This window comes from Diceros bicornis, chromosome 5, assembly GCF_020826845.1.
Source record: "Diceros bicornis minor isolate mBicDic1 chromosome 5, mDicBic1.mat.cur, whole genome shotgun sequence".
Classification (NCBI taxonomy): Eukaryota; Metazoa; Chordata; class Mammalia; order Perissodactyla; family Rhinocerotidae; genus Diceros; species Diceros bicornis.
The window spans coordinates 24558998-24582850 of NC_080744.1; the positions used below are offsets into that span (position 1 = coordinate 24558998).

The following is a 23853-nucleotide window of genomic DNA, read 5'->3' on the forward strand; positions in this document are numbered from 1 at the left end:
CAAACTAAAAAGCTTCTGCACAGCAAAGGAAACCATCAACAAAATGAAAAGACAACCTAACAATTGGGAGAAGATACTTGCAAATCATATATCTGATAAGGGGTTAATATCCAAAATATATAAAGAACTCATACAACTCAACTACAAACAAACAAACAACCTGATTAAAAAATGGGCAGAGGAGGGGCCAGCCCCGTGGCATAGTGGGTAAGTTTGGCGTGCTCCTCTTCAGCGGCCCAGGTTCGCAGGTTCAGATCCCAGGCGCGGACCTACACCATTCGTCAGCTATGCTGTGCTGGCGACCCACAAATAAAGTAGGGGAAGACTGGCATAGATGTTAGTTCAGGGCTAATCTTCCTCAAGCAAAAAAAAAAAAGAAGAGGAGGATTGGCAACAGATGTTAGCTCAGGGTGAATCTTTATCAGGGGGAAAAAAAAAATGGGCAGAGGATCTGAACAGACGTTTTTTCCAAAGAAGATATACAGATGGCCAATAGGCATATGAAAAGATGTCGGGGCCAGCCCCATGGCGTAGTGGTTAAGTGCACGTGCTCTGCTGCTGGCGGCCCAGGTTCGGATCCTGGGCTTGCACCGATGCACCGCTTGTCAGGCCATGCTGTGGCAGCGTCCCATATAAAGTAGAGGAAGATGGGCACAGATGTTAGCCTAGGGCCAGTCTTCCTCAGCAACAAAAAAAAAAAAAAGAGGAGGATTGGCATGGATGTTAGCTCAGAGCTGATCTTCCTCACAAAAAAAAAAAGAAAGAAAAGATGGCAAGATCACTAATTATTAGGGAAACACAAATCAAAACCCCAATGAGATATCTCCTCACACCCGTAAGAATGGCTATTATTAAAAAGACAAGAAATAACAAATGTTGGAGAGGATGTGGAGAAAACAGAGCCCTCATACACTGCTGGTGGGAATGTAAATTGGTGCAGCCATGGAAAACAGTCTGGAGATTCCTCAAAAAATTAAAAATAGAAATACCAGATGATCCAGCTATTCTACTTCTGGGTATTTATCCAAAGAACACAAAAACCCTAATTCGAAAAGATACATGCACCCCTATGTTCATCACAGCAATATTCACAATAGCCAAGATATGGAGACAACCTAAGTGCCCATCAATGGATGAATGAGTAAAGATGTGGTATACATATGCCATGGAATACTACTCAGCCATAAAAAAGATGAAATCTTGCCATTTGTGACAACATGGATGCACCTTGAGGGTATTATGCTAAGGAAATAAATCAGACAGAGAAAGACAAATACCATATGATTTCACTCATGTGGCAGATAAACAAGCAACAAACAAACAAATATATAAGCTGAATAGATTGGTGGTTACCAGAGGGGACGGGGGTGGAGGGAGGGCAAAAGGCGTAAAGGGGCACATATGTACGGTGACGGATGACAACTAGACTTTGGGTGGTGAACATGATGTAGTCTATACAGAAGTTGAAATATAATGATGCACACCTGAAATTTATGTAATGTTATAAACCAATGTCACCTCGATAAAAAAAAAAAGAAAAACAAATTGAGGGATCTGCCATTAAATGGCAGAGCCAGGACTCAAACCCGGGCCTTCTGGCTGCTCTTTCCCCTCCACCATAGTTCCTTCACAGTTATACACTGCAGCACAGAGGAAAGGGAAGTCCTCTCTGATAAGTATTCGCTACAGAATGGCTAATGCTCTTGAAAACAGTAATAACAGTAACAGTTCTAAGAAGAAAGAAACAAGAGTGCCTTCTTAGCACAGTAGGCAGCGCATCAGTCTCATAAGAAGAAAGAAGAAATTAAGTGAGTGGAACCAAAATATTTCTTTTCTGGAATATTTTTATATTTAATACACAGTGAAGAAGCCAGATAGCCTTCAGGCTAACAGAATCAGCATCTAATTTTCCTTTTAAGCCTAACTTCTACTGCCATCTTGTGGCAATTTTAAAAATCCAAGTCAATTATTTTACTCAAAAATTTTATCCTCCATTTGCTGACCATAGGTTTTCAATGACTTTCTATCGCTCAAATTTTTATTTTCCCTTTATCAGTTTGAGAACATAAATATCATTATTTGAAAAGCAGTAATATATGTCTGGATACCTGGAATCACTGTCTGGAAAAAAATTAAGTAAAATGGCATTACAGTCATGCATCATGTAATGACGTTTTGGTCAACAAGGGACTGCATATCCTACGGTGGTCCCACAAGATTAGTACCATATGGCCTAGGTGTGGAGTAGGCTATACCATCTAGGTTTGTGTAAGTGCACTCTAGGATGTTCGCACAACGACAAAATTGCCTAGAGACGCTTCTCACAACATATCCCCGTTGTTAAGTGACATGTGACTCTATATTATAGAAAACCAGAAATTCTGCTGCTATCTGCACAGAATATGTTGGTTTCTGACATCTTTTTTCCCCCCCTCTCACCGGTATAATAGTCTCTGGGAGTGCTTCTTCCCTGCAAGCCTCTGGCTCCCTGAGGGACAAATAATAAACATCAATTAATAAATATATCCCAATTTCCTGGCTTCCATATTCCTTGCTCTTTTTCTACATCTACACATTGAAGCACATTTAGTTCTCCAGAGTGGGTATGCTAATCCAAGAAGGATCCACACTTTACCACTTCCAAAAGAAACATGATGGACACTGTTAACTTAGTCCTTGAACACTTCCACCATTTTCACCCCTATTCATTCTCTGTGTCAGCCTCTAACATCAGGTCTGCATTGCCAAAAGAAAAGAGAGTCCAAGCACAGCATCAGATAACTTATGCCAAAATCAATATAAGTTTAATATTCTTGCCTTAAATCTTTGCTTTCATTCAGCATTAGAAATCTCAATCTGGAAAGAGAAGGTAAATATGACTTACTTGTCCCAAGCTACTAAAGCCAGGCACTCTGTAAGGGATAGACTCCACTGAGGAGGACCGACTGTATAAGGTGAGACAAAAAGGAAACAAACAAACAAACCTGGTGTTAAACTTTTACATAGACCTAAAGTCTCCTCAGTCCCTATCTCAGCCACATCTAGGTATTTCTTTCATCTTCTAACTATTACCAACAGTTTTAATGTTGCTGTGTAGGCTCTCAACTCACCTGACCACTTGGCTGCTATGCTGAGAACTGGGTCGTGGAGTAACTGAAAAAGAATCAAGTGCAGAAGGGAAAGTTGCCATCAATGGTGTGCTCCGCCTTGCCGAGCCAATCGGTTGCAAGTGGGTATCTGGTTGTATGATCTTTTTATATCATACATAAGATTACGAAAATCACATTACAGTCTCCAAGGAAACCATCTTCCATATGGGAAACGGATATTTATTCATCTCACACAGATATTTGGGCAAAAAATGTTCTGTACCTGACTGTGATGGGGAAGTAATGCCCACTGGTCGAGGTGTGGTTGACCTGCAAGGAAAAAAAAAAAAGAAAGAGGCAGCTCTAAAATCTATAAGTAGAAGTTAAGTGCTACCTTAGAGGATAAATCAGATCATTGTTTTTAGAAATAACAGCTTCCTCTCTGAGCACAAATTGCTTACTATCATACAGTATAGGTGTCACCCCAAAATATGGAGGGAAAGATTCCATGAGACTCCTTGGCTCTCCAACTCCCTAAGTGAAACCTTCTCCACTTCTCTATTGCCTGTAACAGGAGAAGTTTCTAAGTCCTCCTTTCTTCCTTCCCTCAGTGCCTCACCAAGTTGTCTCAACTTTACATATATCTATCCATCTGTCCATCCATTCTCACATCCACCATTCCCTCACTTCCTCCATCCCTCATCTATCTATCCAACAAGCATTTATTTAGTGCTCATACATCCTAGATCCTGTGATTACAAAGATAACTGGAAAATGGTTCCTATCTCTGAGAGCCTCACAGGCTAGTGGGAAAGACAAAAATATAAATAAATAAAGCAATGCTTAAGTGTTATAATGAGTACATATCAGAAGTACAGAAGTATGAAAGAACACTAGACTATAACTTCTGTGAGTGCAGGGGCCATGTCTTTTTTAATCCACCAGTACAGGGCTGATACTAAAAACATTTAACAACTGATAGAGAACAGACATTACCAATTAGAATAACTGGTGATGTACACCCAGCACCTAACACAGTACCTGATAAACAGTAGGCACTTAATGAATATTTACTGAATAAATGAATAATAGAACATCTAACTCTTGTCTAATGGAGTCTTGACAGAGGAAATGACATATGAGTTGAATTTTGAAGGAGGAGTAGGATTTTATAAGGTGACGGTCAAGGGTAAGCTTACATTCAAGATTTTACTTCAGCACTTTTAAGCGAGTAACTCTTTCTTGGAGAAGTGAAAGATAAATTCATTAACCATTTCCTCCACCTCAGAGCCCACTCCGGAGTTACAGCCAAGAGTCAAGAAAGAACGGAAATTTTCAAAGAGGGCCAGTACAGGGCCTGATAAAACTGACCTGCTTCCTTGGTACCAACTTGGAGATTCCTGTAGGTGAAAAAAACAGGAGTGAAGGAAGCTGCAGCTCAAGGGTCCTAATCAATGGATCTTCCTTGTGAGATAACTAAGCTGCAATGTCCTCTAGCTGTGGTTGCTAAGATTCCTAGTAAGAGGAAAAATAGCAGCAGTGTCTCCTTAGGAAATTATTAGCTTTGGGGGATTAAAATTTTAGTTCTTCTTCATAAAAACACATTGGGAATCCTGTAGACTGATATATATGGGGAAATATCGAGAGCCTATGGGAGAGAAAGGAAAATGACAGGATTACAATGTGCTAGAATAGATACAGGAGTAGGATCAATAGTAACATTACATACACAAAGAACATTCTTAGGAAGAGAGAAATGTCTAGGAAATAGAGTTTGAGGAGAGGAAGGGTCCTGAGGTGTCTCGGGATTCTTGAAGAGAAATTTTAAGTTACAACAGATGTCTCTTCCATAAGAGAGCTTCCCAAATGGTAGGTTGTGACTCACTGAGGTTCGAGAATGGGTTACCAGTGTGCTCAATATTGATCTTTTGAGCCCTCCAAGGTTTTCTGTGGCCTCGTCCATTTACTATGGTGTGCTTGTTGTACAAATATTATCAGTTATATGTGCCATGATGTGAAAAAGCTTAGGAAACACTATTCTGTAGTCAGCTAGATAGATGGGAAAAGTAGGGGAGAAAATAATAGTAAGGAAAATCTACTTTGTTCACCTTTAAGATGGCTAGATATTTCTTCAGTTCTCCATTCTCCTTCCTTAAGACTGATAGCTCTCTAGGCAAAAGATGGAAACAATCAGCTCCAGCACGTTAGGGGGATTAAAAAACCTGATTTTTATTATTATCGACACCCAGTTAATGCTTACGGAGAGATGCCTGCCACTATAGATGGTATTTCTGTCAGAGATCTAGTGATTCACTAGAGACCACGGCAGGATTTACACAGTGAGAAGAATCAGGTGGAAAAAATAAGGATCCACGTGGCATGATTTCAGAGGACTTTACACAGAATTCCATTTCCTCTCCACACACACCCTTGGCCTGCTGATGTCTGAAAATTTCCATCAAGAATCTCATCTTTTAGTTTAAGATTTCCAAAACACACCCTCCTTGAGGTAACATTTTATTTTGTTTTTTTATTTATTTATTTTTTTGTGAGGAAGATCAGCCCTGAGCTAACATCCATGCCAATCCTCCTCTTTTTGCTGAGGAAGACTGGCCCCGAGCTAACATCTATTGCCAATCCTCCTCCTTTTTTTTTTTCCCTTTTTTTCCCCAAGGCCCCAGTAGATGGTTGTATGTCATAGTTGCACTCCTTCTAATTGCTGGATGTGGGATGCCACCTCAGCATGGCCGGACAAGCGGTGTGTCGGTGCATGCCTGGGATCCCAACCTGGGCCGCCAGTAGCAGAGCGTGTGCACTCAACCGCTAAACCACGGGGCCGGCCCTGAGGTAACATTTTAAATGCTCTTTCCCGTCTCGGGCTGGCTGCATGGCACAGCGGTTAAGTGCGCGCGCTCTGCTGCTGGCAGCTGGGGTTCGGATCCAGGGCGTGCACCCACCCACAGCTTGTCAGGCCATGCTGTGGCAGCGTCCCATATAAAGTGGAGGAAGATGGGCACAGATGTTAGCCCAGGGCTGGTCTTCCTCAGCAAAAAAAGAGGAGGATTGGCATGGATGTTAGCTCAGGGCTGATCTTCCTCACAAAAAAATAAATAAATGAAAAATAAATAAATGCTCTCTCTCGTCTTTATCACTGTGAAAAGGCCATGTCTGATTTCTCTGATGAAGCAGTTTTTTACGGGGGAAGTCAAAGAGGAAAGCTATAAAGTGAGGAGGGCCCCTTTGAGGAAAGAAAGAGAAAAATAAAATGGAGATTGAGGGGACCAAAAACTCTGTACCTGACTTGCCCAAAAAACCATAAATACACATGGAGCAATTTTCAGGCTTTGCACCATAAGGAAATAAGGGCTACAGCTTCTCTGAAAGGAAAAAAGCTCTCTAGTGATTTGATTTGTCACTTACTTGTCCTGGCTCGTCACTGTTTGTTGCGCCTCCTGCACGGCTGCTTCTAACTTTGTAATTCTATGCTTATAAAAGGCGATGAGGAGATCTGTTTGTTTCTTCTGGAAACTCCACACCTACTAGGGAAAAACAGGCCTTTGACATACACCCCCATAACTCCTTTCCCTTTACTTCTGGCAACAAAGGGAAATCCCAAGTCATATTTTATTACTGATCATTTTCTTCTGGAGCATCTGGCCCAGTTCATGACTCCTCAGAACTAGAGGAGTCAGCACTGGGGAAAGCCAAAACTTCATTTCCAGGACAATGGCTTCCTAACATCTTAATGAGAATGCTCTGACATCGTAGAACAGGCCTTTAAAAATATAATCTTTCACCTTGAGCAAAAAGAGTAACACCCAAAACACTTTTTCAAGCTTAGAATTGGTTCTGATCTAACTTGTCTACCATTAGTTTGGACTCAGCTTCCACACTCCTAGCTAATACAGAGCCCTGTAACCTATTTACTTTTCCTAAGAAATGCACACAGAGACACTTGCAGGCTGTTTACACTGCTACAATAATGGGCGAAGAGGCACAGAAGGAGATTACCTGTTCCTGAATTTTATTTCTGGGCACGGACAAATAATTTTATCTTTTGCTTTACTTTATCATTTGATAGACAGATGTGCCTACCATGGGATTACTGAATCCGATCGAAAGTTAATATTTAGAAAGTGTTTTGGCTTTGTCAGGCTCTATTTTTGAATACACAGCAGTATTTATGTCTCATCTGCTTCCTTCCTACTCAGACTATAAACCTTTTGTCTAAGGTCCTTTCCTAGATGTTGGTACTTTTGTCATAAACTTTTCACTCTCACCTAATTTGCAAGTTGCTTTTTCCACCTTACTACAGAATTGTATTTAACAGTTTATACAGTTAAATATATATAGTCTCTAGCTTCTTTCCTTTCTACTCAAAAGCAAACTAAACGAGTTCTAGATAAGTAAGAATTCATTGTAGTCAACTTTATTTTTTTAAAAAGTTGTTGTTTTCAATAAAAATAAAACATGTTCATTTTAGGAAATTTGAACAGTGCAGAAGCAAAAAAAAAAAAAAAGTCACTCAGAATCACGAGAGTTACCTAAAATGGTGGGGGTGTTGGGGAGCAATAGATATTACAGATAGATGTAATATACAGCCAAGAGACAGTATCCCAAACATCCTCACCTACTCTTGGGATCAGTCTGTGGTGAAATTAAGTTAGTATCAGGCTGGGCCAAGAAAACCCAAATCCTGCCAGAGACCAGTTCTCCCTTTGAGGGAGAGGTTCTCCCACCAAGGGTCATACGTGCACAGGAACAGACCCCACTGTAGAACTCCAGGAAGCCAGACTGGAGTCCTGGAGGGCCTTTTGCCTAAGCCTAAGCAGGCCTACTTTGCCTACTGACCCAAAAGAACTCAAACCCAAATCTCAGACCTGACCATTCCATGAAGAAGAAAGACCAATCCAAGAAACAATCACCAGCAACAAATGTTAGAGGAGAGAAACAAGTGGTTTTGTCCAATGCTAGGGTATCAATGTTTAGCCTCTTTCAAATATATCTACCAAAGAAGATTCTAAAACCTAACTTAGCAATGAATCTCAGTATTTAAAAAATCTCATTGTTCGTAAACTCATTATTTTGTCTCATTCAAATCCTTCATTCTCATAAAAACGTTGGCTTCTTTCTTTTTCCTAAAGAAGGACAAATTTTGCTCACTTTTTTTTTTAAAGTTGGGATTATTTTGTTAATATAATCACACAGAGCAGATAATAATAAAAGTAGTCCTACTGATAACACTAAACACTGTCTGGATAACGCAAAGTGTTATTTATTTTATTGGAACAATGTAAGAAACTACCTGTTTCTAGACCTAGATGCCTTTCCTGTACCTCCATATCAGGTAAGGGTATCATGATCTTCATGCTCCGGATTATCAGTCATTTTGGAATTGATCACATGGAACATAATTTTTATTTTATTTACTGAAGAGAGTATTTTAAAACTTCAGTTCTGAATTAGTCTAGTTAATGGCAAGAGGTTGGAGAAAGTAAGGGAGAAACCACTGAAAGATCCTGAGAGAGGCACCGTAATGGAAGCTCAGTAGTTTATTACGACAAGACATATGATATTTTGGTCCAATGTGGGGTGCACATTTTACTGCCTTATTTTTTAAAAAGGTTTTGTTTGTTTATAAAAGTAATACAGGGCCGGCCCCGTGGCTTAGCGGTTAAGTGCGTGTGCTCCGCTACTGGCGGCCCAGGTTCGGATCCCGGGAGCGCACCGACGCACTGCTTCTCCGGCTATGCTGAGGCCGCGTCCCACATCCAGCAACTAGAACGATGTGCAACTATGACATACAACTATCTACTGGGGCTTCGGGGAACAAAAAAAAAAAAAGGAGGAGGATTGGCAATAGATGTTAGCTCAGAGCTGGTCTTTCTCAGCAAAAAGAGGAGGATTAGCACGGATGTTAGCTCAGGGCTGATCTTCTTCTTCAAAAAAAGTAATACATTCTTTGAAAATGAATATTAGCTTGACCGATTGTTTCTTTTGTACTAACGAATGGCTTTCCTAATTCTTATTTTTAAACGTCAGAGTTTTTCTTAGTTGAAGATTTATATTCTTATGCCATTTTAATGTTTTGAACATTTGTAAAGGAGTTGCTAAGTTTTACAAATTTACTTTAAAGGTATTGGTAAGTTCACTATCTCCATTCGGCACTCAAAACCTATTAGTTTGGGGCTGGCCCCATGGCCTAGTGGTTAAGTTCGGCGCACTCTGCTTCAGCGGCCCAGGTTCCTGGGTTTGGATCTGGGGCATGGACCTATACCACTCGTCAGTCATGCTATAGCAGGGACCCACATATAAAACAGAGGAAGATTGGCACAGATGTTAGATCACGGCTAATCTTTCTCAAGCGAAAAAAACAGGAAGACTGGGAACAGATGTTAGCTCAGGGCTAACCTTCCTCAGCAAAAAAAAAACCAACAAAAAAACCCCTATTAGTTTGCCTTATCTATCTTTTGTGAAACTGACTCCCTCATTCCATAATATCTAAAGGTCTTAGTATTTTTGAATTTTATCTCAAGGTAATCATACCATTGAGAATAGAAAATTTCTCTTTATAGAAGTAGTCCAGCTAAAAAAATGAGAAAGGAATGACAGAATTAAAATATCAGCATTTTGTAACTCCTAGTGAATTAACGGATCTATGTAAAGTTCATCAATGGCTACCATCACACAAAACAACCGACAGGACACCATTACCTACTTCTTGGTGGAACACAACACTGCTATAAAGTCATCTTTCCTCCCATGTCCCTAATCAAATGATTCTGATTAAGCCTAACTCTAACTATTAACTTATAGGAAATACAGAGCATAGACGAGCATATTAAATGACTCCATGGGGATACAATGAACAAAATCCACACTGTGAACAACTCTCTAGGACAAAAGACCATCTTCTTCAACAACAACAAAAAAAGAAATGAAAGGAAACTTATAGTTTAAAAGAAATTTAAGAGCCATAACAACTAACTGAACTATATAGAACTTATTGAAACCCAATACAAACATAGTTTTAAAATAATTATGAGACAACTGGGGAAATGTGAATGCTGACTATTTGATAATGCTGATTATTTGATAATATTAGGGAATTATTATTTTAGGATGACATGGATCTAAGAAGAGAGTACCCATCTTTTAGAGATACACTCTGAAATATTTACAGATCAGAATGATATACTATCTGGTTTGGGCTTCAAAATAATCTAAATGGGGTGGCAGAAGGTATAGATGAAGGATGATTGGCCATGAGCTGATAATTGGTGAAACAAGGTGATGGATACATGGAACTGGAAATGCTAAGATGAACAGTATGGGTTCTTGTCCCTTAGCAGCTCTTCAACATATAGTAGAATAGACATCCAAACATGTGAACCAATAAATAAAATACAAGGTGATAAGCAGAACAGAAGTATGTAAAAAGTACAGAAATAATGATTAAGAGGTAACTAGTCAGTCTTCAGAGTATGGAAGTCAGGCATTCCAGGCACAGAGGTATGAAATTATATGGTGTATAAAAGCACTGCAAAGAACTAAATCTATCTTACAGATTAGGTAATAAATAACCTACCTAAGAACTTATGTTGGTACATAAGATGTGAGGTGGTAGTTGTGGATGAGATTGGAGAGGGAGGAACCAGATCGTTAAGGGAACTAAGTGTCACTCAGAAGAGTCTGAAACTTAGGTGATGAGAAGCCACCAACGGGTTCTGAAAAAGCAGTTACATGTTTAGATTTGTAATTGAAATGGATTATTATGGTGCTCAGAGGGAATAGATTTGAGCAAAAAAGAACCCTAAAAATTCTTCCTTATGAAAGGCAATTGGAGGACTGTTAAGATGTCAGAGGTACCCACTCTGAATGAGAGAGGCCCAGCAGCCCACCAGGAGGTGCATTAAGTTTTTGGTTGCACGGTTTGTGATCAAAGCAATACTACCTCTCACACTGGCTTAAGGTTCCTCAGCCTGCTCAGTAGTGATAAAGAACTCAACTACACTGTTTCAGAAGTCCTAAATAACGTCAGATTAGATTTTTCTTTTCAGATAAAATAATCTTCGACTAAACAAAACCTTTCTTCAAAGGCATCTCTGATTACCTCAGTTGTTCAATTTTTTAATTCAAGTGAGGGATAGAGAACTGGTCTGGTCTATTGATGAGGTCAGGTCTTGACCTGATTTTATTCAAATGGTATATATGGCAGTTATTTATATATATGTTAGCAAAACATATGACTTCAAAGTCAGCAAACTACTGACCAGGGCCAGCTGCCTGTTTTTGTAAATAAAGTTGTACTGGAATACAGTCATGCCCATTTGTTTACATACTGCCTATGGCTGCTTCTGTGTTACAACAGCAGAGCCGAGCAACTGCAACAGAGACTGTACGGCCTGCAGAGCCTAAAATCTTTACTGGCTCTTTAAGAAAAAGTCTGTCAATCCCAACACTAAATTTATGGAAGTCTTTCTCTTTATATCCATTTGTATCTTCTTCTCTGAATTTGTCTTTCTTTATGAATCTATATCTTTTCCCCTCTTTTTCTTTCAGACTCTCCTCTCTATTTCCTATTCTATTTGATTTCCTATCCTGTCTGTTCTTCCTATTTATATTTATTTAATGGACATTTATGTTACTTGTTCTTAATTTTAAAGTGGATGGGCCCAACAGAATGGAAGAAAATGCTTGCAAATAATATATCTGGTAAGGGACTTGTGCCTAGAATATATAAAAAAACTCTTACAACTAATAATAAAAAGATAATCCAATTTAAAAATGGGCAAAGAATCCGAATAGACAGTACTTTAAAGAAGATATATAAACAGCTAATAAGCATATGAAAAGATGCTCAACATCATTACTTGTCAGAGAAACACAAATCAAAACCATGAGATACCACTTCACACCCACTAGGATTGTTACAATCAAAAAGACAGATAAAAACAAGTGTTGGTGAGGATGTGGAGAAATCAAAACCCTCATACACTGCAGGTAAGAATGTCAAATGGTGCAGGCACTTGGGAAAACAGTCCGGCAATTCCTCAAAACGTTAAATATAGAGTCACCATTGGACCCAGTAATTCAACTCCTACTTACATATCCAAGATAAATGAAAATATATGTCCACACATAAACTTTTACACAAATGTTCATAGCAACATAATTCATAATAGCCAAAAAGTGGAAACAATCCAAATGTCCCTCAACTGATGAATGGATACATGAAACATATATCCATCTGTATAATGGAATATTATTTGGTCATAAAAAGGAACAAAGTACTAATGAAGTCCTAATACAGGCTACAATGTAGATGAACCTTGAAAATATTATGCTTAGTGAAAGCAGTCAGTCACAAAAGACGACACATTGTATGATTCCATATTTATGAAATATCTAGAATAGGCAAACCTATAGGGACAGCAAGTAAATTAGTGATTGCCCAGGGCTAGGGAGGGTGGAGAGGATTTGGGAAGTGCCTGCTAATGGGTACAAGGGTTTCTTTTTGGAGTGATAAAAATGTTCTAAAATTAGGTAGTAGTGACCGCCAATTATGTGAATATACTAAAAACCACTGAATTGCATACGTTAAAGGGGTGAATTTGGTATGTAAAGTATATGTCAGTAAAGCTGTTACTTAAAAAGTAGACAGGGGGCCGGCCCGGTGGCACAAGCGATTGGGTGCGCGCGCTTCACTGTGGTGGCCCGGGGTTCGCCGGTTCAGATCCCAGGCGCGCACCGACGCACTGCTTGAAAAGCCATGCTGTGGTGGCGTCCCATATAAAGTGGAGGAAGATGGGCACGGATGTTAGTCCAGGGCTGATCTTCCTCACAAAAAATAAAATAAAATAAAAAGTAGACAGGATATTTTATACTTCCCTGTGAAAACAATTTAAAAAATACAAACTTCTTTTTACTTAGGGGGTCATTAATTATTTTCCTGTAGGTTTGTGACGTTTCATAATCTACTATGAGTTTTCCATATTATTCTTTAAACTAATAGAGTACTTTCCAGCTTTCAGAATGCTTTGATAAACATATCTCATTGGATCTTTATAAGAACTATGATGAGTATTATTATTTCCCATTACATGTGAGGGTGTATAAACGGTTCAAAGAAATTAAGTTACAAGCTAGCAGGCAGATTTAGTCTTAGAATTTCTACTCCAGTAGTTTTCCCAGTATTATCGCTTTACCATATTTGATATACATTAAGGAAAGCTCAATGGGGAAGGTTATTCCATTTATTCTTTTAAAAAGTATTTATTGAATCCTAGTATGTTCCTGGTACTGTGTCAGGAGCTGATATATAAGATGAATAAGATTGATACTATCCCTCTCCTCATGGGAGGATGCAGACAAGCAAACAGAAAACTATAATACAGCAATATGGTATTACACATGTTATATCCATGTATATGTTTGGGGATAAAAATGTTCCAGACAGATAGAACAGCATGTACAAAGCCCCAGAAGCAACAGAGAAAATTATTTATACAAATAATTAAAATAGATTCAGTCTATCTGTATTATAGCTGGGCGGAGGTGGGGATAAAAGATGAGACTGAAGAGATAAGCAGGGACCAAAGCATGTTTGGCCTTATGGGCCATATTAAGGGGTTGGACTTTATCCTCAGAGCAGTGGTTGTAGTGAATGGCTTTAAAAAGGGAAATAACATGATCATACTTATATTTAGAATGATTTTCTGGCTTTAATACAGAGAACTGATAGGAAAAGGAAAGACTGGAGGTCAAAAGATCTGCTAGGAAGCTACTGCAGTAACCCATATGGGAAACTATCGTGGACTGAACTAGGAGGCTGGAGATAAAGTAGAGAGATTTAAGTATTTTAGAGAGACAGAACTAGCATGATCTAATAACGGATTGGATATGCAAAGAGAAGAAGACATCGAGAATGACTCCTAGATGTTTGGTTTGGTCATTATGTGGATGGCGATTATCATTTACCACAATAGAAACAGGAAGAGTAGCCCGTTTCACTGTGTGAATGTGGAGGATGCGCAGGGTGGAGGGGTGTTAAGAATAATGAGTTCAGGGGCCGGCCCCGTGGCTTAGCAGTTAAGTGCTCGTGCTCCGCTGCTGGCGGCCCAGGTTCGGATCCTGGGTGCGCACCGACGCACCGCTTATCTGGCCATGCTGAGATCGCATCCCACGTACAGCAACTAGGAGGATGTGCAGCTATGACATACAACTATCTACTGGGGCTTTGGGGGAAAAGTAAATAAATAAAATTATAAGAAAAAAAAAAAGGAAGCATTTCTATAAAAAAAAAAGAATAATGAGTTCAGTTTGGGACATGTTGAATTAGTGAAGATATCAAGTCAGCAAATGAATATATGGCTCTGAAGGGAGCAAGAGAGAGAGGGAGAGAAGGAGCGTTCATTCATTCAGCAAAAATGTATTGAGTGCCTCCTATATAGCAAAACTGTGATCATTGTAGTGGATACAACAATGAACAAAACAAAGTTGGTCCCTGCCTCTATGGAGCTTACAATCTATGGAACACGTAGTAACACCAAAATAAATTGCAAATTACCCAACTGCTATTAAGGAAACAAAAAGGTTGCTATGACAGAGAATAAAGGGGGAGACCCAATTTAGATATAGTGGTCAGAGAAGACTCCTCTGAGGTGACATTTAAGCTGAGATCTCTACTGGATATGGTAGATTTGGAAATCATTCATATGCTGATGATAACTGAAGCATGGGAGTGGATGAGATTATCCATGAAGAATATAAAAAGTAAGGAAAGTATCCAGGATAGAATTCTGAGAAATATAACCATTTAAGAGATGGACAGAAGAGGAACACAAAAAGGAAAGAGAAGTTGGTTACAGTAGCCAAAGACAGAATATTTGAAGGAGCGAGTGAGCCTCAAATGCTGCCGAGAAATCAAGTAAAATAAGAACAAAAAAAAAAAGTATCCATTGGATTTGATAACAAGGAGGCTGTTGATATCCTTAGCAAGAACAGTTTCAGTGAGATAGTCTGAGGCCAGACTGCAGACAGCTGAGGAAAGGCTTGGGAGGTGAAGTACACTGAGTGTAGACACACACCCATCAATGTACTCCACAGTGGTTCTCTTTCTCAAGACCCTACTCAACATACTCTTGCAAGGGTCACCAACAATCTTCATGTTGCCAAATCCAGTTGACCTTCCTTTGCCCTCATCTTCATCTCTCCAACAGTATTTGACCCAGCTGATTATTTCTTCCTTCTTGAAACATTTTCCTTTTTTGGTTTCTGTGACACCACATCCTCCTTGTTTTCACCTCTCACTGCTGTTCTTTGCTAACCTCTCCTCCTCTACCTAATCACTAGATATTGAAGGGACTCTTTCCTGGGTGATCTCATCCAGCCCCAAGGCTTTAGAAATTATCTATATGCTGATGAGTTTCATACTTATATGTCCATCCTTGACCTATGTCCTGAGCTCCGGAATGGTAAATTTATCTGCCTCTATGAATTCTCCTCCTGGATTTCTAATAAGCATCTATAACCTAATATTTCCAAAATGGTATTTTCCCTCAAAATGGTCCTCTCAGTCTTGCTAAAGGGTACAGTCATCCCACTCAGCTGTTCAAGATGAAAACCCAGATGTCTACCTTGACTCCTCTCTTTTTCTCATCTTCCACATCCAAATCAACAATAGTTCTACTAGTTCTTCCTAGAAAACACATCTCAAATTTAACTATCCTTCTCCATTTCTATTGCCACCACTTTAGCCCAAGCAGTCTTGCTCAGACTTCTCCTATGGCATCCTAACTGGTTTTCCTGCTTCTACTCTCAACGTCTCTATGGTCCATTCTCCATTCAGCAGCCAGTCTCTTTTAAAATTATATATTGGATAACGCCATTTCCTTGCTTAAAATCCTTCAATGGCGTTCCACTGCAGTTAGAAGAAAATATAAATTCCTTACCATGGCCTACAAGTCCCTATATGATCAAGCCTCTCTCTTTGACTTTACCTTGAATCGTTCCTCCCTTCCTTCCTCCCAGCCTTAATGTGAATTCATTCACTTAAACACTTCTTATGCACCTAATTTGTGCCAGGTACCTAGTTAGGCATTGGGCAATACAAACATGACACCTGCCTTTGAAAAGCTCACAGTTTAGTGAGAGGAACAGACATATGAACAAATAAATTAAAACACTTTTGCAGAGTTAAGTACTTCCGCAGAGTTAAGAGCAAGGTGGGATAAGAGTACAAAGGACAGAGCAAAAATCTGCCTACAGGAATCAGGGAAGGCTTTACCAAAGAAGGAACAATTATCAGCATGCATTTGAAAGATGGCTAGCTGTGGATAAGGGTGCAGTCTATGACCTAGAAATAGAAGAAAGCTAAACAGGTTCATAGGAGGCTCTCCAATCCCCAAAAATACTTAGATAGTTTTATCTAGTGGTGAGTTAAGAATTCACAACAGGGAGACAGCCCAGTGGCATAGCAGTTAACTTCCCATGTTCTGCTTTGGCGGCCCGGGATTTGCCAGTTTGGATCCTGGGCACGGACCTACTCACAGCTCATCAAGCCATGCTGAGGCGGTGTCCCACATAGAAGAACTAGAAGGACCTACAACTAAGATATACAACTATGTACTGGGGCTTTGGGGAGGGGAAAAAAAGAAGAATTCACAACGGGCAGTTTGACCAACTGTTGGCCACAGAGTAGTACAGCACAAAAATGCCCCTGTCAGGTCATTACAAACATTGGGGATGATTAAAACACAAATGGATATTTAGAACAACATTCCATTCATTCATTCAACAACTTTTTGAATGTCCACTACATATTAAGAACTATTCGAAGAGCTAGGTATACAGCAGTAAACAAAACCCATCAAATCTCTGCCTTCATGGAGCTTACATTCCAGTGCAGCATTCAGACAATAAACAAATGTATTATATAATGCTAGAGATAAGAGCTATGATGAGAAATAAAGCAAGGTAAGAAGTAGAGAGTGTTGGGGCTACTATCTGAGATATGAGAGTCAGTGAAGGTCTGACTGAGGAAGGAAAATTTGAGCAGAAGCCTGAATGAGGCAATTTAGGTATTAGATCAGTTATTCAACTCCACAGATTAGGAAAACACATTTTCAGACATTGCTGACTTCACCAAACTGGCCCTTCACTTAGTGATGATTAACTGACCCTTTCCATTTATTTTATCTTGATTATTTGACCATGTGTAATTGGTCCCATGATTAGGCAGGTTAAGATTCAGACTGCATATAATTTCTCTACTGATCATTAACTAACCCTGGGTTTAGTTATTAACCAAAGGTCTGCTCTTTCTCTTGTTCATGTGACCTTGTTTACATTTCTCGAGTCTCAGCTGGATTTTATCTCCCCATAATGTTAAATAGTATCTCAAATATGATGGCTAACCCAAGCAGCTAAAAGCAGGATGCAGCCAAAGCCTTAATTCCCTTTCCTCTATCTCCAGAGTTAGGATTGAGGGGTGAGACACCAAAGAAAAATTAAATCTACTGTCTTCAGCCAGAAAATGACTAAGGATCATCTTCATGTTTAGGAAAGGGACACTCTCTTAAGAATGAGAAGTTAGAACAGCAGGAGAGGGGCTGGCCCGGTGGCACAGCAGTTAAGTGCGCGCGTTGTGCTTCAGTGGCCCAGGGCTCACAGGTTCGGATCCCAGGCACAAACCGATGCACCACTCGTCAAGCCATGCTGTGGCAGCATCCCATATAAAGCAGAGGAAGATGGGCACGGATGTTAGCCCAGGGCCAATCTTTCTCAGCAAAAAGAGGAGGATTGGCATCGGATGTTAGCTTAGGCTGGTCTTCCTCACAAAAAAAAAAAAAAAAAGAACAGAAGGAGAACAAGTGGTAAAATCTCAAGAAACATGCCAAGATAGGAATCTCATGAGGCTATGCAATAATCTCAGTGGGGAACTGGAGAGTGGAACGGTAAAACCAAAGTTTTTACAATTTGGGAACTCTCTCAAACAGTTGTCCGGTCTTCTCTCTAACTTCTACATTCCTATTGCTCCTGACCAAGTCAATGGTATACCAACATATCAGGCATCAGGAAAAGACAAATATTTTCTAAAATTCAGGTGACCAATTATGAACACCAAACGAAGAATTAAATATATATGCATTACTAAGAAAGGTTATTGAAAAATGAGAATGCGGAACAAGAAATTCCTTCTTGACCTTAGGTTTGTAAGTAAAAGGTTGAAAGTTAGACCACTAAATCTATTGTTTGCAGGGTTGGGCCTATATATTCAAAGCAATTTCTAGAGGATTCATTAACCTGCACAGAAAGATTATTAAGCCCCCCAGAACCTTCTTTATTCTTAAAAATTACTTAACAGAACTAGGAAGCACAAGGCAAGATGTCAGCTACATAGTGGTTTTTACAGCCTATCACAGATTCTGGGTCAGTAAAAAGTTAACCCTTGAGATTTGTATAATCAGAGAAGAAAGCCAACAGAGCAGCCAACTGCTCTCCATTGTGTACAAATGCAGCCTAAAGAGAATCTTTGATAAAGAAATAAGATACAATTAGAACTTGCCTGGAGAATCAGATTTTCTTCACTTTTGTTTCTCATACCTGAGAGATGTGACTAAAATACTGCAAAGCTGTCTCCACAGGGCTTCTGAAGTACATCTTCTCCTGAGGTTTTAGCTATGAAGAGAGTAAGACAAACAATGAGCATACCCAAAAAGGAATGAAATAAATACTGGCAAATATGGCAAAGGATGTACCACCCTCTCTAGAGCATCTGGTACTATTTCACTGTGCTAAGAGGGCAATCAACACTGCCCTAGAAGATACAGACTATATGATCTAATTCTCCTTACCTGGTGCTTCTGTAACAGCAGCCACAAATAATTCTTTTATCTGTTTTTTTTTTTTTTTTTTTTTTTTTTTTTTGTGAGGAGATCAGCCCTGAGCTAACATCCGCCAATCCTCCTCTTTTTTCGCTGAGGAAGACGGCCCTGGGCTAACATCGGTGCCCATCTTCCTCCACTTTATATGGGACGCCGCCACAACATGGCTTACCAAGCAGTGCGTCGGTGCGCGCCCGGGATCCGAACCAGCGAACCCCGGGCCGCCGCAGCGGAGCGCGCGCACCTAACCGCTTGCGCCACCGGGCCGGCCCCTCTTCTATCTGTTTTTTAACTCTTTTTTTTATAATTGCTCTCTGTGAATTTTCTTTGTTTCTTTTCTTTTCTTTCTTTAAAATTCAGTGTTTAGTCACTCATCAACCATACTCCTTGTATATTTCCTACAGGCCAGGAATGGGATAAGATTGTTTGTGGCAGGGGGAGAAAAACTTACATTATCAGAAAGAGCCAGATGCTTGCAGGCAGTTCCACAAACAGCACATTTTTCTGGGAGGGGAAAGAGGAAAAATGTTTGATTCTCATGGGCATGAAGTAAGAGTTTCCTAAAGTACACGGTGATAGTCAAGTAGGCTAGCACGAGAAGAATAAAAGAGGGCTTACTGAATCTAGAATATCATTGTGCTACAGAAGGTCATCACTTGAGCTCTGTTCTCTAAATCAGTATTTCCAAACTAGTATGTTGATGACAACTAAGGCTTTACCATGTACCCATCTCTCCCTCTCTTTTTTTAAATTTTCAATTTTCTTCTGCAGGTGAGGGACAGTTCTAACTCCCCAGGAGGAGTACTGGAGCACATTTATAAGAATACTGGGAAGAGTACAAGAGTATCAATGATCTCAACTTTAAGTTACTCTTTTTTATCCTATCTACCTGACTGCAGGCACACATTAGATACTATAAGAAACTCCCCAATTATTCCTGCCCTCTTCTCACTTTGCTAATATTCCTGGATCTTGCTTTGAAGCTCTCCTACTCTCATTCGCTAATTAACCCAATCTGAAAGATGCAAAAATTAAAATTCCTAATCTTTCCTTGTAAGTTGAAATTTTAGTAGTGGTGCTGTCCATTGACTAAAACAAATGCCATGTCAGGAGAACACATCACATGACATATGCTTCACAGAGACAAACTGCTCCAAAGTGAGCTGCTGTTACCATAGTAAACAGCTTTGTTACATTAGCGGACACCTTAAAAGGGTCATGGGATTCATACAGAGAAAAAAACTTCTCCAGAGGCTACCTTACTTGACTCTTCTCTCCTTGGGGACTAAAGCTCTTTCCTAGTCTTTCGTCCGTGTTATTGCCAGAGTGAGCTAGCAAGTGCAAATCATTCTTCTATTTAAGAAAAACACAAAACAAGCAAAGAAACTTCCACAGCTCTCCATCACCTGCAGGATAAAGTTCAGGTTCTTTAGCCTGGTGTATAAAGCCTTCCATCATCTGGCCACTGCCTACCTCTCTAGCATCATCTCTTACCATTTCTTGCCTTATTCTTTATACTCTACCAATCCCAACCATGTGTAGTCCCCTGCACTATGGTTTTATGATGGGGTATGCCTTTATATACGCTGTTCTCTTAAACTAGAATGATCTTCCCTGCCTTATCTACTCAGCAAACTCCAGTTTATTATTCAAAACTCTATTGAAGCAACACCTTTCCTAAGAAATCTTCCCTAATCAAAGCACTCTATCTGAAGTCCCTTTTCTGAGCCATTTCCATACCTTATAAGTATTTTAGCATTTAAAAAATTGAACTTAAATTCAAGTCTCATTTCTAAGACTCAATAGCTGTGAGAACTTGGTCAAATCACTTATCCTGTCTGAACCAGTTCCTCATCTGTAAAAATGGGTCTATTAATAATTACCCCTTGGAATTGTGGTGAGGATACATAAAATTGGTACACGTAAAAATACTTTTAAACTGCAAAGGTATCACCACCACCACCACCACCACCATCATCATTTCTAATCAAATTGATTCCATAGGCTAGATCACTTCTCATTAGAAATCGCTCTTGTTATCAACCACTTTCCCCTATTCCTATTCATTATTCTTATTTTTTTTCTTTTCTCTAATCAGCCTGATAACCTTGTGGTTTTTCCTGTCGCAGACTTCAAAACACTGACAAGTACCTTTTGGTGTTCAAGTAATAGATACCATTTGCTCAATCATTCTTTATTAATAGATTCCACCAATTTCCATTATCAACAGTTTCCTACTCTATCCACACCACCTTTGGCCTACTAAGTTTTGTTTCCCAAGTCACACAGAGAAATGGCTAATCATTATTTCCAGGTTAAATAAATTTTTGCCTGAATCTGAAAACAATTAAGTCACTCACCCAGAGTCACACACTTTTTACAGAAAATATGGCCACAGCTGGTGACAAAGAAATGGGCCCCATCTTTTCGGAAACACTGGTTGCAGTGAAACCAATCCATGCTGAAGCAGGTAGAGAGAAAGAGTATAATTAATAGCTGTTCCAAAATCTATGTAGCAATGTTTGCTTAGCTTCTGCTACCTTATTGAGATGCGGGCATACCAATTGGTTGTAAGGAAGTATATATACCTCTGAAGTGAAAAAAGCAGACTGCAGACTATGTTATACCATTTTTTAAAAAGGAAAAATATATATATTTAGCAAAGTAATAGGACAATGATGAGATTTTTTTGAGTGGTGAGATTATGGGGGTGTGTGTATGCATCGCCTTTACACTTTTTTTGTTTTCCAAGTTTTCTGGATTAATTCAGGTACCAATTTGTTACTAGAAAAAACAATCTTAAGAAGAAAAAAAAAAAGAACCATCCACGTCTTTCCTAACAGTTTCCTGTGATATGTCGAGATGGAGCGAGGAGGAGGTAGCAGACCAGTTATAGAAGATCACATATTAGCCACTTGGAACACATTTTATCTAAGGGAAACATGGTTTGTAAACGACAATGTTGTCTCAGCTTGTACAATTTCCCTTGTACTCTACAGAAACTCAGAATCATAGATCTGGAAGGGGCCTTGAACATCATTCAACTGTTTATCCAATCCCACCATTTTTCAAAAGATGTACCTGATGTTCACTGAAAATCAATGACTTGTCCAAAGTTCCATTTTACTTAGTGGCAGCTCTGGCATTAGAACCCAAGTCTCCTGATTCCCTGAGTAAAGTTCTTGCTACCACATTAAGTAAGCCTTTGTGTTAGACATGGCAGCCATACAAACTATATTTTCTGCCAATACTAATTCCATATAATTTGTTAAATACCTCACTATGTAAATATGACTTTCTAAGATTTTTAAATGAAGAAATTGACAGATCAAAAACACAGAACTGAGCTGATACATACTGAGCTGGAATTATTTTATACATTTAATGAATTCATGTTTAATTTCATGAATATGCTATTTAAGAATATAATATTTATTAGTTCGATTTCCTTTAAAATTAAATTGGCAAAATAATCAAAACAGAAGGTAATTTTTCCCCCATGGAAGTCTTTTCTCTAAAAAAAAAGTTTTTAAGTGGTTTATGGAGAGATTTGCCAAAGGAATCATGGCTAGTTTGCACCACACTTGAACGTTTTTGTCACATAAGGCAAGATTCATGATAAAAACTTACTGAATAAACAGTTCAATGCAGAGGCATTACACCGCCGGAGCCATAAGCTTCAGATTTCTATTTGTTGCTCACGGTACACTAATTTCTACAGTAGTCTAAAGAACTACTGAAAAGGCCCCACTACCTATGTCCTGGTTTGTTTAGGGACAGCAACAACAATTTTAATCAAATGGGTGGCCAGACGAACCCCTCATAAGAAGGGCAGTTAATAGGGTTTGTGAGGCCAAGACTCGCCTGGTCTCTAGGAGTGATGGGGATTCAGCAGTCTCAACTTTACCAGTAGTTCTTTTCCAGCTACCTTCCCTACCCACTTGGCCGCCGTGATCCCAGAAGGCCTCCGATCTCATCGAAACCATCCAGTTCTCCTCAGGAAGAGCTGGAAATGGCGGGAAAATACACAGCGAGCCTAGCACCCGGGAGAGGCAAGAGGCTGGGCGTGGCCCGCTACGGCGTGTGAGGCGCGTGGGCGGGGCCCCGGCGGTGTACTAAGCGCGTGGGCGGGTCCCCGGCGGTGTACTAAGCGCGTGGGCGGGGCCCGGGCGTGCGCGAGGCGTGGGCGCGGCTCGTGGCCGCGCGATGGGGATGGGGATGGGGATGGGGATGGGGGCGGGGGCGGGGCTTGCAGTGGGACAGGCGAGGTTGCGTTGTAATGGTCCGGGGAAATCTAATACCTCGTTTAAGATTGGGAACAATTAAGGAATGTAATCTAATCTCATACATGTTACTGTGGAAACAAGGTGAAAGTAAACCTAATAATGTTCCAGTAGGCAGTAACAGTAGAAAAATGTGGTCACAAAGCAAAATGAAAACTTCAAGCTAATATTTTTTAATGAAATAAAATAATAGATGCTTTGAAAGAACAGCAGAAATCAGAAATAGAAAAGCTAAAAAGTGATATGGATAGAGAACAGTTGGATATTAAGTGAGAACTAACAAATGTCAGGAAAAAAGTTTTGACTTGTTTTAGAAATAAAAAAAGGAGAAAAAAGGCACAATCAAGGGCTGAAAGGAGAATGATTTTCTAAAAAGAAAGAAAAAGTTTCGAGAGAAAGTGATATAGAAAACAAGCAAAAGAGATTTTACACACACGCACGCACGCACGCACGCACACGTTATTTATTTCCCCCAAGGAAAACCAGAGCAATGTATCAGAACAGATATTTAAAACAGCATTTAGAGAAAATTTTCCTGTAACAAAATAACGCTTAAGTATACATATTGAAAGGGCATACCGTGTATAGTAGAAA

General features: G+C 39.6%; 1 protein-coding gene across 3 annotated transcripts in view; it reads right to left on the reverse strand.

Annotated features, from left to right (window-relative positions):
* Positions 1 to 23853, reverse strand: part of RNF212B (ring finger protein 212B) — a 47189-nt gene that overhangs the window by 7671 nt on the left and 15665 nt on the right. For 2 of the 3 annotated variants that reach the window (XM_058540936.1, XM_058540935.1), the window contains 10 exons: positions 21337 to 21437; positions 19428 to 19480; positions 18696 to 18770; positions 6510 to 6625; positions 5198 to 5258; positions 4461 to 4489; positions 3373 to 3419; positions 3111 to 3153; positions 2885 to 2945; positions 2440 to 2488 (listed from right to left, as the gene is read on the reverse strand). In XM_058540936.1, the coding sequence (XP_058396919.1) occupies positions 2440 to 2488; positions 2885 to 2945; positions 3111 to 3153; positions 3373 to 3419; positions 4461 to 4489; positions 5198 to 5258; positions 6510 to 6625; positions 18696 to 18770; positions 19428 to 19480; positions 21337 to 21436 (634 nt within the window). In that variant the 5' untranslated portion in view covers position 21437. Of the gene's footprint in view, positions 1 to 2439; positions 2489 to 2884; positions 2946 to 3110; positions 3154 to 3372; positions 3420 to 4460; positions 4490 to 5197; positions 5259 to 6509; positions 6626 to 18695; positions 18771 to 19427; positions 19481 to 21336; positions 21438 to 22606; positions 22962 to 23853 lie in introns of those variants that run through there. The other variant, XM_058540937.1, reaches the window with a different exon arrangement.